At 49.2% G+C, this 13,479-nt stretch overlaps 1 protein-coding gene across 1 annotated transcript in view; it reads right to left on the bottom strand.

The window, feature by feature from the left end:
- Slc12a4 (solute carrier family 12 member 4) overlaps positions 1-13,479 on the bottom strand; it is a 28,324-nt gene that overhangs the window by 11,943 nt on the left and 2,902 nt on the right. The window contains exons 2-6 of the mRNA XM_048355277.1: positions 9,836-9,930; positions 8,328-8,459; positions 3,417-3,563; positions 3,277-3,331; positions 579-709 (exon numbers count right to left, since the gene is read on the bottom strand). Coding sequence (XP_048211234.1) covers positions 579-709; positions 3,277-3,331; positions 3,417-3,563; positions 8,328-8,459; positions 9,836-9,930 — 560 coding nt within the window. The remainder of the gene's footprint in view (positions 1-578; positions 710-3,276; positions 3,332-3,416; positions 3,564-8,327; positions 8,460-9,835; positions 9,931-13,479) is intronic.

Raw genomic sequence — 13,479 nt, 5'->3', positions numbered from 1 at the left:
CAGACTTTTCTGCCCGGGGCTGGCTTTGAACAGTGATCCTTAAATCTCAGCCTCCTGAGTAGCTAGGATGACAGTACCTGTTCTTTCATTGACCCAGGTGGTTCGCTCGTGAATGAGAAGGCAGTTTGAGTCAGTATCCACAGAGCTCACGGAGGAGGCCCTGAAATCTGGCCTCCTGTGGCCGCTTGCCATAAGCTGGATCTTAAGAGCCCTGGCACAGAGCTCCGGGGGTGACAGAGCTAGCCAGAGCCCACAAAAGCCCAAGAATCAATCTCTGTGTCACCACTAAGACTTGTCACTCAGCTAAATGCAACAGCTGGCAAGCCTCCTGCTGCAGCTGAAACGATGCCCAGGCAGCGGTAACAGCAGGCCAAGGGGAAGGCAGTTAGGCCCTTTCCCTACCTAGCTCAAACTAGCATGGGGGCAAAAGGGAGGCTAGTCTGAGTAAAGATCCCTGGTGGCCTCTCCCAGTGTAACCCAAAACCGTACCAGAGGCTAAGGAACCACAAGCAGCCTGTGCCTCCACTGCAGAGTCCAGAGACTATTTGGGAACAAATGAAGTTGACTGCCAGACTCACCAGCAAGATCTCGATGGCTCCCAGGATGTACATAGCTGCTGCAAATGTTGTTCCCAAGTAGAAGCAGAGACCCACAGCACCTCCAAATTCTGGTCCCAGTGAGCGAGAGATCATGAAATAGGAGCCCCCAGCTATAGCAAAGAGAAGGTGGACATGGGTCTGGGCTGATTCTTCAGGTGCTCCCTCACAACTACCCAGGACTACCTTTCCCCTTCCATACCAGGGAAGATGCAGAACCTTCCCCAGTTGGTCTTTTTGACTCTTGTGGCCCAGTGCAAACTGGCCAGGGTAAGTATTCACAGCTGAGCCTCCTGCCCTGGGGCTAGGAGTCTATCAGAGACTAACAACCCTGAGGACAATGGAGGCCCCACACTATTGACTATACCTACTTCTCCTGTCAGAAGATCTGGGAGTAAGAATCAGTAAGTGGGGGACTGGGGATATGGCCTAGTGGCAAGAAAGCTTGCCTCGTATACATGAGGCCCTGGGTTCAATTCCCCAGCACCACATATACAGAAAACGGCCAGAAGAGGCACTGTGGCTCAAGTGGCAAAGTGCTAGCCTTGAGCAAAAGAGCAAGCCAGGGACAGTGCTCAGGCCCCGAGTCCAAGGCCCAGGACTGCCCCCCCCCCCAAAAAAAAAGAATCAGTAAGTGTTAAAAAGGGTCAACCTTCACAGGGTCGCTGGTGGCTCACACCTGTAATCCTAGCTACTCAGGAGGTTAAGATCTGAGGGTCACAGTTCCAAGTCAGCAGGACAGGAAAAGCTGTGAGACTCTTATCTCTCACAAATTACTCAGAAAAAAGCCAGAAGTGGTGCTGTGGCTCAGGTGGTAGAACACCAGACGAGCAAAAGAAGGTCAGGGACAATGCCCAAGCCCTGAGTTCAAGCCCCAGGATGAGCACTTTAAAAAAAAAAAGAATTAACTCTTTTCATGTTGTAACACTCCAGTCTGGAGGGTCTTTCTGTTTTTTAGGTTTTTTGTTTTTTTTTTGCCAGTCCTGGGGCTTGAACTCAGGGCCTGAGCACTGTCCCTGAGATTCTTTTTGCTCAAGGCTAGCACTCTACCACTTGAGCCACAGCGCCACTTCCGGCTTTTTCTGTTTATGTGGTGCTGAGGAATTGAACCCAGGGCTTTGTACATGCTAGGCAAGCACTCTACCACTAAGCCACATTCCCAGGCCCTCAAGGGTCTTCTTTCTAAGGGCACTGCCAGGGGCATGAACAGAGACAACTGGTTAAAGCTCTTCATGACAAGGAGAACCAACAGAAAGGAGAACAATCAGACAAACTGGGTTATAACTTACCATAGAAAACACTTTTAAAAATATGTCTAGCCATGTGCTGGTAGCTCACACCTGTCATCCTAGCTACTCAGGAGGCTGAGATTTGAGGATTGTGGTTCAAAGCCAGCCCAGGCAGAAAAGTCCGTGAGACTCTTATATCCACCAGAAAACCAGAAGTGGCACTGTGGCTCAAGTGGTAGAGTGTTAGCCTTGAGCAAAAAGAAGCCAGGGACAGTGCTCAGGCCAAGAGTCCAAGCTACAGGACTGGAACAATAAATAAATAAATAAAAATGTGTGTGTCTAACACTTGGGAAATATATATATATAGAGAGAGAGAGAGAAAGAGAATACACATATATGTTCCTAGGAAAAAGAAATTATACACATAAATATACACACCTACATACACATCTATACTTACATATATACACAGAAAGAAGTGAGTGAGCAAAAAGAGATCAGTAATTTATAAGACCATGTGCCAAAAGACTAATGAAAATGAAGTCAGAATGGTGACAATATAGTCACCCTCTTAAACCTCTCTTACTGTAAACATACATTGCTCTTTCTTGCGAAGGGTGTATTGTGGAATGTGTGTGTGTGTGTGTGTGTGTGTGTGTGTGTGTGTGTGTCTATGTGCTGGTCCTAGGGTTTGAACTCAAGGCCTGAGCGCTGTTCTGAGTTCCAGGGACTTTCCTGCCCAGGCTGGCTTCGAACTGTCATCCTCAGATCTCAGTCTTCTAGGTAGCTAAGATTACAGGCATGAGCCACTGGGGCCTGGCTAGGTGTACTGTTTTTCTTTTTTTTTTTTTCTTTTTTTTTTTTTTTTTGGCCAGTCCTGGGCCTTGGACTCAGGGCCTGAGCACTGTCCCTGGCTTCTTCCCGCTCAAGGCTAGCACTCTGCCACTTGAGCCACAGCGCCGCTTCTGGCCGTTTTCTGTATATGTGGTGCTGGGGAATCGAACCTAGGGCCTCGTGTATCCGAGGCAGGCACTCTTGCCACTAGGCTATATCCCCAGCCCGGTGTACTGTTTTTCTACAAACCAAACACAACCGCAATCTCTAATTCTGTTCAGCAGAAAGGTCTTGTTTTGTTTTGTTTTTTTGCTAATCCTGGGGCCTGAACTCAGGGCCTGAGCACTGTCCCTGGCTTCTTTTTGCTCAAGGCTAGCACTCTACCACTTGAGTCACAGCGCCACTTTTGGCTTTTTCTATATATGTGGTACTGCAGAATCAAACCCAGGGCTTCATGCATGCAAGGCGAGCACTCCAGCAGGAAGGTCTTAGTTGATGGTTCTAGAGTCAGTCAGGGACTGGGACCCCATGGGAGAATAGCTCCCAGCTGGGCAGGTCAAGGTGGGCTCTGAGCTGCAATCCCTATACCAACCACACCTGGGGTGGCGCTCACCCACCTGGAACCACGCCATTGGTGGCGATGGCACTCATGGAGATGGCTGTCAGCAGAGTCTGTAGGACAGAGAGAGAACTTGGATGAGCAACTCAGCTGGGTAGGGTTTATGGGGTCCCCGTGGCCCAGTACTGGTCTACTCACACAGCAGCAGCAGATGAGCACTATGAGGAGGGCCTGCAGCACCCCAGCGGTGCCCACCATCCAGGTCAGCCGCAGGAACAGGATGACTCCAAAGATGTTCTGTAGGCAGGGCAGGTACACCCCCATGAGAGTGCCCATGCTGGGTGCCTATGCGGGTGAGAAAGGAGGGGCACAGAGTATCAGTGCCTTCATATCATATCATCTCATTCATCTAATACACCCCTGTGACATGGTCACTACAGGTCACAGTAACCCACCATTCACTGGAATGCCTTACAACCATTCACAAGCACACTTGGCTTGTTTATCGTTTTCTCACCAACAGGCCCGGCATGGGCCCCAAAAGATGCTCAGGAACCCAGTGAGTAGAAGAGCTCACCTTGCAAACTTCTGGACATCTTGAGAAAATTCCAGAGACAACCAAGATTAGGCCATGAGTAAGTGAGGAAAGACTAAACACAGATTCAACAGTATTTCTCAACCGTGTAAGGGCAGAGGAGGGGCAAGCCAGGAGGCCAGGCAGAGGCTACACCCACAGAGGAAGGAACAATCCAGTTGGGGGCCTACTCAGCGCTTAAAAGCCAGGAGGGAACCACATAGCCATGGGAACTCTCCTGATGGGCCCAGGCCTGAGGTAGGATCTATGTCCAGCATGAAGAACCTGGGAGAATGAACCTCCTCACGCTGTGCTGCCCAACGCAGCATAGGTGAAAGATGGGCCTCATCAGGGTCTGTTCCAGCTCTTCCCGGACAATACCACCCACTGGGTAGCAGCAGCATGAGCTTCCAGTCCCAACCCCATGCTAGGCTGAGTCACCATCAGAAAAGGGCAGTGTGGGAAAGGGCAGGGCCGGAAATGCTTTCCGCATCCCCAAATAACCTCTGGCAGCCTCAGAAGGTCACTGGGCCAGAGCTGAAGAGGCTGCCAGGGAAAAGCTGTCTCCTTAGGGTTTGACAGGGTTCAGTTGGAGGCTCACCCTTCCTGTTTCAAGTCTTCTTTCTTTCTTCTTTTATTTATTTATTTTTTGGTATTATTTTTGGACAGGGCCTTGCTTTGTAGCTGAGGCTAGCCTAAAATTAACTATGTTCAAGATTTTTCTACTTCAGCCTCTCAAGTACTGGGATTACAGGCATGCACCACCAACCGCTCTTCTCTCAATTTATGCCTTCCTTGCTGATACCCCTGTTCAGTTGCCCTAGGTGAGGCCCACAGCTTCCTGACTCCCTATAGATTTGACTAGGCTCTTCCTCCCTCTACCCCAAATCCACTGGGCCAGAGATTCTCAGCCACCCTCTTATGTTGTCACCCTACTAGGGGTGAGGTGAGGTAAACCAAGGCTAGACTCAAAATCCTTACAGGTTCCCCAATGAGCCACAGGACCATGGCCTCTCACCAACTCAGGCTTCTTTCCCATCCCACTTATAAGCCCTGGGAATTAAAAACAGGGCCTTTCCAGTGAGGTTAGCCCTCAGCCTTATACTAATCTTTTTTTCTGGTGTGTGTGTGTGTGTGTGTGTGTGTGTGTGTGTGTGTGTGTGTGTGCATGTTTTGCCAGTCCTGGGGTTTGAACTCAGGGGCTGAGCACTGTCCCTGGCTTCTTTTTGCTCAAGGCTAGCATTCTACTGCTTGAGCCACAGTGCCACTTCTAGCTTTTTCTGTTTATGTGGTGCCGAGGAATTGGACCCAGGGATTTATGCATGCTAGGCAAGCACTCTACTGCTAAGCCACATTCCCAGCCCTTTTGTTTTTTTTTTTTGGTAAGGGCAGTATCAGCATTTGACTCAGGGACTTGTACCAGATCTACTTGCTGGCACTCTACTACTTCTACTACTTAAGCCACACTTCCAGTCTGGCTTTTTGTTGCTTATTTTGGAGATGAAGTCTCTTGGACTTTTCTACCTGAGCTGCCTTTGAATCGCAATCTTCCAAATCTCAGCCTCCTGAGGAGCTAGGGTTACAGGTGTAAGCCATTGGCACCTGGCTGTACATTATCCTTTCTTGGGAGCCCTTTCATACCCAGCTATCAGCTTGCTGACTTTGCCTGACAGGACAGGAATAAGGCCTTTACCCAAGGTTTCTACCACTCATAGTGGACAACACACTCAGCAATTGAGACCCCTCCTGCAGGGCTGGATAGGGACAGGCAGAAGATAGTCAGGAGTCTTTGCTATACTTAGTCTGGGACATGGCCAAAAAAATCACAAACAGTAGTAGAGGAGGGGTTGGGGCTGACCTCAGGATATCAGCTGGCCTCTCTAAAGAGTAGTTTGAGGGCTGAGAATGTGGCTTAGTAGACTGCTTGCCTAACATGCATGAAGCCCTGGGTTCGATTCCTTAGTACCACATAAACAGAAAAAGCCAGAAGTGGCACTGTGGATCAACTGGTAGAATACTAGCCTAGCACAGAGAGGCTCAGAAACAGTGTTCAGGTCCTGAGTTCAAGCCCCAGGACTGGCAAAATAAGTAAATAGATGGATGGATGGATAGATAAAATAAAGAGTAGTTTGCTTCCTAGAAGGGTAGTGGCTCATCCACTCTCTTGGGCCCACCCCTAAAAGGCCCAAGTCTTACAAGCAGATGCAAGGCTAGTGACCTGGTTCATCTCAACCAGGAGTTCCTTTGGCTTGTGCTGACCTTTCAGCAGAACACTATATAGTCAGGACCAGACCCCAGCTCCTTCCAAACACAGTTACTTCCCAAACCTCAAGGCTCCTCACCTCCAAATCAAAAACATAGAGGAAATCATCATCCCTCAGCTAAACAGGCTCATCATAAAGAGGAGGTAAACAAAGATGCAAAAGTCATTGCAGGGGGTTTGGTACTGGTGGCTCACACCTGTAATTCTTGCTACTCAGGAGGCTGAGATCTGAAGATTGTGGTTTGAAGACAGCCTGGGTAGAAAAGTCAGTGATGCTCTTATCTCCAAAAAGCTACTCAGAAAAAGCAGGAAGTGGCGCTATGGCTCTAGTGGTAGAGCACTAGCCTTGAGCACAAAGAAGCTCAGGGACAATGCTCTGAGTTAAAGCACTGGCCAAAAAAAAAAAAGCCATTCTAGGGGCTGAGGATGTATCTGAATGGTAGAGTGCACAGTACAGAGAGGCCCTAGGTTTGATCACCAGCATATATAAACAAACAGCCAAACAGCTGTTCTAAATAGAGAGCAAGGTTGAAGGGTCAGAGGTCTAGAAAGAAACCAGAGAGCTAAAAGTTGGGGGCTCCACACCCACAATCCTAGCTATGCAGGAGGCTGAGATGTGAAGATTAAAGTTCAGATTTTGATCATCAATAATTAACAAGAAAAAAAATAAAAGCAAGGGCTGGGAATGTGGCTTAGTGGTAGAGTGCTTGCCTAGCATGCATGAAGCCCTGGGTTTGATTCCTTAGCACCACATAAACAGAAGACGCCAGAAGTGGCGCTGTGGCTCAAGTGGTACGGTGCTAGCCTTGAGCAAAAGAAGTTTAGGGACAGTGCTCAAGCCCTGAGTCCAAGCCCCAGGAATGGCCAAAAAAAATAAAATAAGGTAAGAAGTGGAGGTGTGGCTCAAGTGTTAGATTACCAGCCAGCCATGAGCCAAAAAGTCAAATGAGAGAGTGGGACACCTGGAATACAAACCCCAGTACCGTTGACAAAAAAAGAGGAAGGAAAGAAGGGTGGGAGGGAGGAAAAGAAGAAAGGAAGGAAGGGAGGGAGGGAAGGAGGAAAGAAAAGCAAGGCAGGGGGGCTGGGAATATGGCCTAGTGGCAAGAGTGCTTGCCTCGTATATATGAGGCCCTGGGTTCAATTCCCCAGCACCACATATACAGAAAATGGCCAGAAGTGGCGCTGTGGCTCAAGTGGCAGAGTGCTAGCCTTGAGCAAAAAAGAAGGCAGGGACAGTGCTCAGGCCCTGAGTTCACGGCCTAGGACTGGCCAAAAAAAAAAAAGAAAAGCAAGGCAGGCAGGTAGGTAAAAACAATGAAATCGCCCCTGTATAACTAATATGTAAGCTAAAAGAAAAAGTAAAGAAAGGGGCTGGGAATATGGCCTGGTGGCAAGAGTACTTGCCTCATATACATGAAGCCCTGGGTTCGATTCCTCAGCACCACATATATAGAAAAGGCCAGAGGTGGCGCTGTGGCTCAAGTGGCAGAGTGTTAGCCTTGAGCAAAAAGAAGCCAGGGACAGTGCTCAGGCCCTGAGTCCAAGGCCCAGGACTGGCAAAAAAAAAAAAAAAAAAAAAAAAGTAAAAAAGAAAATGAAGGGTTGGGAATGTGGCTTAGCAGAACAGTGCTTGCCTAGCATGCACAAAGCCCTGGGTTCAATTCTTCAGCACCACATATTTAGAAATAGCCAGAAGTGGCGCTGTGGCTCAAGTGGTAGAGTGCTAGCCTTGAGCAAAAGGAAGCCAGGGACAGTGCTCAGGCCCAGAGTGCAAGCCCCAGCACTGACAGGAAAAGAAACTGAAGATGATAATAGCACCTACCTCATAGCTTTTTTTTTTTTTCTTTTTTTCTTTTGAGTTTTGCTGTGCTGCCCAGGCTGACCTCATGAAACTACTGGGCTCTATGAGTTCTCCCCCCTGGGCCTCCCACATTGCAGGGGTGACAGCTGTGTGCCTCTGTGCCAGGCTTCCACCTCACAGCCCTGGGAGGATACTATCTGAGAAGCTGGGCCCACTCTCAGCGCAGTGCCTCCCACAGAGACAGCGGGGTACAGGTGGCTGTTGTTTTCAATTACTTCTGAGGACCTCCCTGACCCCCTGCTCCCCTCAGGAGCTCCTCCTAACACCACCCCTCGAATCGTCCTTGAACTCCAGGCCTTCAGTGTCCAGCCTTCATGGGCACCACGCCTGGTGAGCTCACCACGATGTGGGGAAGTGACTGGTTCCATGATGCTCTGCTGACCTGTCTGCTGACCTCAACTGGCTTACCTTGGCTGCTCTCCGGCGGGCGCCTTCCCCACTCTCGGCCTCTTCATGCTCCTTGGCACCCTGGGTGAGGTTGGTGTAGCTGACAAGCTTGCCCAGAAGAGACGACACCTTTGGGCGAATGTCCAACTCCTCCTGTAAACAGAGCCACAGGGCAAGATGGCAACAGGCCAAGGCGGTGCCAGAATACCTGTGTTTAGCCAGCAGTCTGGCCTCTGGGTCCAAGCCAAGGCCTAAGGCAGGTCTGGGCCTGATCCCAGCTCTTGCCTGGGGAAGCCCATGCCAGCCAACTGGGCAGGTGTGGGCACCACACCTCACCACCTGGCACTCAAAGGCCCCAGCCCAGCGGCTGCTTCTCTCAGCCCCACCCTGGCTGCAATCAGTGCCAGCCCATTTGTGAAAATCACCCGCCTCGGGGAAAAGGAGAAGGCAGGCTTGGCTGGCAGATCACACTCTTCACCCTGAGTGTTCTGCCTGGCCACTTCCCAGCGATGGCTGGACCTTTGGGCTTCACATTGACCCTCACCTCCATACAGAAAATACCCTAGCCGCCTCAGTGTGACAGGGACAAATGGAGTCTCACTTTTCTGCCCAAATGCTGACCTTCCTGAATGATCTTCCTCTAGGTACTTGCTCCTGTGAAAAACTCGCCTTGACACCCATGATAGGGGGCTGGCTCCCCAGCCTGTCCTCAGGTAGGAACAGGTGGAAGACTTCAGTGCAGAACTCTGCTGGCCTCTCAGGCCAGGAGGTCTCTTGGGGTCATGGTTCTACGACCCTCATTCAGTCAAGGCTTTCCCTGCCCCTGCAGTTTTCTCAGTGCCATGCCTCTACCTGCTGCTGGCCCACATTTAGCATTTTCCCTCGAAGCTCCCTTTTGACCCTCTATACCAGAAAGGTAGGATTGGAGTGAAGAGTCAAGATGGAGGTCCTTTGGGCATGAAGAGATTGAGAAACCTACATTATGTAGTCACAGGGTAGATGGATATGTGGAGTCAGAGTTTAGGAGTCCAACCCATGCCTTCAATCCAGCTCTTACTGCTCAAGCTTGACAAAATTCAAGTTGAGAAGCCTACATTCGGGAACCTTCCCAGAGAGGTGTCACTGAAGCTGTAGAGAGTGGGCACAGGGCAGGGTGGGAGGGCCAGGCCTCAGTGACGAAGCAGGGGGCACAGGTAGAAGAGCCAACTGGGAAAGCAAGGAAGAATCTGTGGGAGGGAACAGAGCCAGGGACTAGAAGAAGCCCTAAGAATGGACAGAAAAGAGGAAGCTAAGAAGGTAAGGGGCTATAGGAAAAGGTGAACAGCCCTGGAGATGGCAGCGGGGGTGGCACTGTGAATGGCCTCTGGGAAAGCAGCTTCCGTTGGAAAAGTCCAGGGAACCCCAGGGCCTGGCTGCCTAGGGCACCAGAGACAGGAAGAATAGAAGACCCACTCTTCTTGCTTAGCCCAAAAGCCCCCCAGTAGGCCCCTACCTGCCCAACCTGTGGCCCAGAATGGTTTCTTAGCTACCTCAAATAGTGCCAAGTTCCTGTCATAGTAGTCACTTCCTCTGGAGGCCTCCACTGGGCAAAGGAAAGGGCTGCTTTCTCTGTGATTACTCTGTCCTGTGGGGAAAGAGAAAAAGGCTGTTAGGTGCTGCCTCCTCCACCCCCAGCCCACAGGCCATTCAGAAGGTCAGTCCCCGAAACATTCCCAGTCTTATCTCCAACTAACCACCAAAAAGCTAAAAGTGAAGCCGTGACTCAATGATAGCACTAAGCTTGAACAAAAAAGCTCAAGAACAGCACTCAGGCCCTGAAGTTCAAGCCCCAGGCTAGTGGGCATGCACACACGCACGTACACACAAAACCAGACTTCAGAGTGAGTGTTAGATTGAACAAAGAGGTCAACATACAGAATATACTGCACACAGGACCATCTACTGGCCTCAGTCCCCAGATTCAAGACGTTTTCTGCAGAACACCCACCTGTCAAGTTAGAGAGCACACGCCACAATTCCTAGGAAACCTAACAGAATTGAGCCAATGGGGGGCTGGGAATATGGCCTAGTGGCAAGAATGCTTGCCTCCTATAGATGAAGCCCTGGGTTCGATTCCCAAGCACCACATATATAGAAAACGGCCAGAAGTGTCACTGTGGCTCAAGTGGTAGAGTGCTAGCATTGAGCAAAAAGAAGCCAGGGACAGTGCTCAGGCCCTGAGTCCAAGCCCAGGACTGGCAAAAAAAAAAAAAAAAGAATTGAGCCAATAGACTTTTTTTGTTTTTAAGCCTGCCCAACTCCCCAAGCTTGATTGCTGGAATGACGACAGTCTGGCTGGCCTCTGTCACCCCGTGGATCTCTAGGTTCAATGTGGCTCATCTGCTAGCTGGGCAGGTGTCCCTTCCTCCCTCCTGGCTCCATGTGCATCGCTCCTGAGATGCACACTCGGTATAAGAGGACAATTTTCACAGACAGACAAGGCTGTACAAGTAGCTGCAATTCCACTAGAGCCCCCATGTAAGTTCTCAAGTTCCAAAGCTCAACTGTGTTTTCTGCTTTCCTATCTATCCACACTCTTTACCTGTTTTCCAAAATCGGTCCCTTGTGAGGCTCAGTGGGTGATTTGCCTGGCTTTCTACCAAGTGGACAAAAGATGCTCAGCACTTTCGGTTTTTTTTTTTTTTTGGGGGGGGGAGCCAAATGCAACCACACCCTTTCAGGCAGCTTAACAACCTCAGCACTAGCTAGAGGTCTCTCAGCAGTGGGAAGCAGACATAGGGTTCAAAGAAGGTAGAAAATGAGTTAATATGATGTCCAACAATAGAGGTAACAATAGAAGTATCATTACCAACCTAGACTAGTGGTGTGATTGGGCCAAGAGCTACCAATCTTGTCTGTGTAAACAGGCCACAATTCAAGAGATGTTTGCAGCCCAGGATATCAACTAATGCTTACTCTTAATGTCAGCACATGATTTAAGCTGTCTTTTCCCAGCCCACAGCCAATTAGCAGGCATTTTTTTTTATTGCTCAAGGACACTGACAGGTAAAATGTACCCACAAGGATTTCCAGGGCCAAGTAAGCTCTTCCTTCTTCCATCATGTAAAAGCAGCACATTTATAGCTAGCATCCTGGACTAGCTGAGGAGGCCAAGCATCGTAGGTCCACATTTGGTGATTACAGGTACATCAATGCCAATGGCTTCACGTTCAATTGAGCCTTCTAGTTCCTTAGAGAGCTTGTGACATCTGTCATAACCTTGCTGCTTACTCAGGATCAGGATAAGGAGTCACAAGAAAAATCTGAAAACTCAGTTACACTGCCCTTTATATAGGCCACTTTTCACTGAGAAGCCTCTGGAAATTACTATTTTTTTTAAAAGTTAAAAAGTCTGGAAGTGGAGCTGTGGCCCAAAGAGGGTAGAGCACTACTGGCCTTGAGCAAAAAAAAACAACAACAACTCAGGGACAGTGCCCAGGCCTTGAGTTCAAGCCCAAAACTGACCAAAAGAGAGAGAGAACAAAAAAGGTCTTAGATTCTTTACTCTGTCCAAAAATGGCAGCTATAAGAGCTAGGGGATGATACTCAAGCAGTAGAAAACATGTCTGGCAAGTTCAAGGCCCTGAGTTAGTTGAAACCCTCCATACCACCATAAAAGAGAAGCCAGGGCGCCGGTGGCTCACATCTGTAATCCTAGCTGCTCAAGAGACTGAGATTTGAGGATCATGGTTTAAAGTCAGGCCAGGCAAGGAAGTCTGTGAGACTCTTATCTTCACCTAACCACCAAAAAAGCTGGACGTGAAGATGTGGATCAAGTGATAGAATAGGTTAGCACCTTGAGCAAAAAAGCTCAGGGACAGTGCCCAGGCTCAGCGTTCAAGCCCCAGGATGAGCAAAAGAGGAAGAGGAGAGGAAGAAGAGGGGAGGGGAATGAGAGGAAGATAGAAAGGGAGAGACCCTCAGCCTCCTGAGTAGCTAAGGCTATAGGCATGAACCACCAGCTTCAGCTGCATATTTACTCTGATCCTTTTGTGGAAGTAGGTTGAAAATAAATTACAAATTATTCTTTTTTTTTTTTTGGCCATTCCTGGGGCTTGAACTCTGGGCTTGGGCACTGTCCCTGAGTTTCTTTTGGTCACTTGAGCCACAGCGTCATTTCTAGTTTTTCCTGTTTACATGGTACTGAGGAATCGAACCCAGGGCTTCATATATGTGAGGCAAGCACTCTGCCACTAAGCCACATTCCCAGCCTGATTACAAATTATTCTATACTCAAGCCCCACAGCCCCACTTCCCACCTCCAATTACTGCACTAGTAATTGCACTAGTATTCAGAAAATGTAGCACTCAGCAGCCCCCCAAATGCCTCTGGATGACGACCAACTCCTTATCACTAAATCCATCATTCCAAGGTGGCTCAGAGTCCCTCCAAGAGATGCCCCTAGTACTTACAACAACATTCTAGTAGATCTCTTTTAGTTTATTTATTTATTTTTGCCAGTCCTGGGCCTTGAAGTCAGAGCCTGAGCACTGTCCCTGGCTTCCTTTTTGCTCAAGGCTCTGCCACTTGAGCCACAGAGCCACTTCTGGCCCTTTTCTATATATGTGGTGCTGAGGAATCGAACCTAGGGCTTCATGTATACAAGTCAAGCACTCTTGCCACTAGGCCATATTCCCAGCCCCTTAGATCTCTTTTAGAAACAAGGAGAGTAGGGCTCAGGTTCAAAGTCAACCAGTAAGAAGGGCTATACCTGGGTCCAGGGTCACTAAAGGCAGGTGAGGACTAACTGTAGGTTCTCTGTTCCTACTCTGGACCCTAGTCCCTCCAGAGTGTATCCCAGAATTCAGCACAGTCAACACAGAGAAGTCCAGGGTCTGCAGTGCACACCTCAGTCTCTGGCAACTTTGCTTGGATCCTGACCCTTCCCTGTGTGGACAGGAAAATTGCTTATCCTTTCTGTGCTGCTTTGTCACCTTCTACGAAGAGATTCAAAATCCCTGGTTCAGCTGCCCAGATGCCTTAGAAAAGGGAGACTCTCTAGTCCCCAACACAAAGCAGGTACTCCTTGAAGCCCCCCGCCAACCACATTGTGAATAAGCTCTCATGGGACTATGGGAATGTGAGCAAGTGTAAGCAGTGTCTCATGTGTGCACTGCCTTCAGCTTCAAGCTG

Source organism: Perognathus longimembris, chromosome 10 (genome assembly GCF_023159225.1).
Source record: "Perognathus longimembris pacificus isolate PPM17 chromosome 10, ASM2315922v1, whole genome shotgun sequence".
NCBI lineage: Eukaryota > Metazoa > Chordata > Mammalia > Rodentia > Heteromyidae > Perognathus > Perognathus longimembris.
Note: the sequence above shows the minus strand (reverse complement) of the source record. Positions and strands in the feature narration are given on the sequence as shown.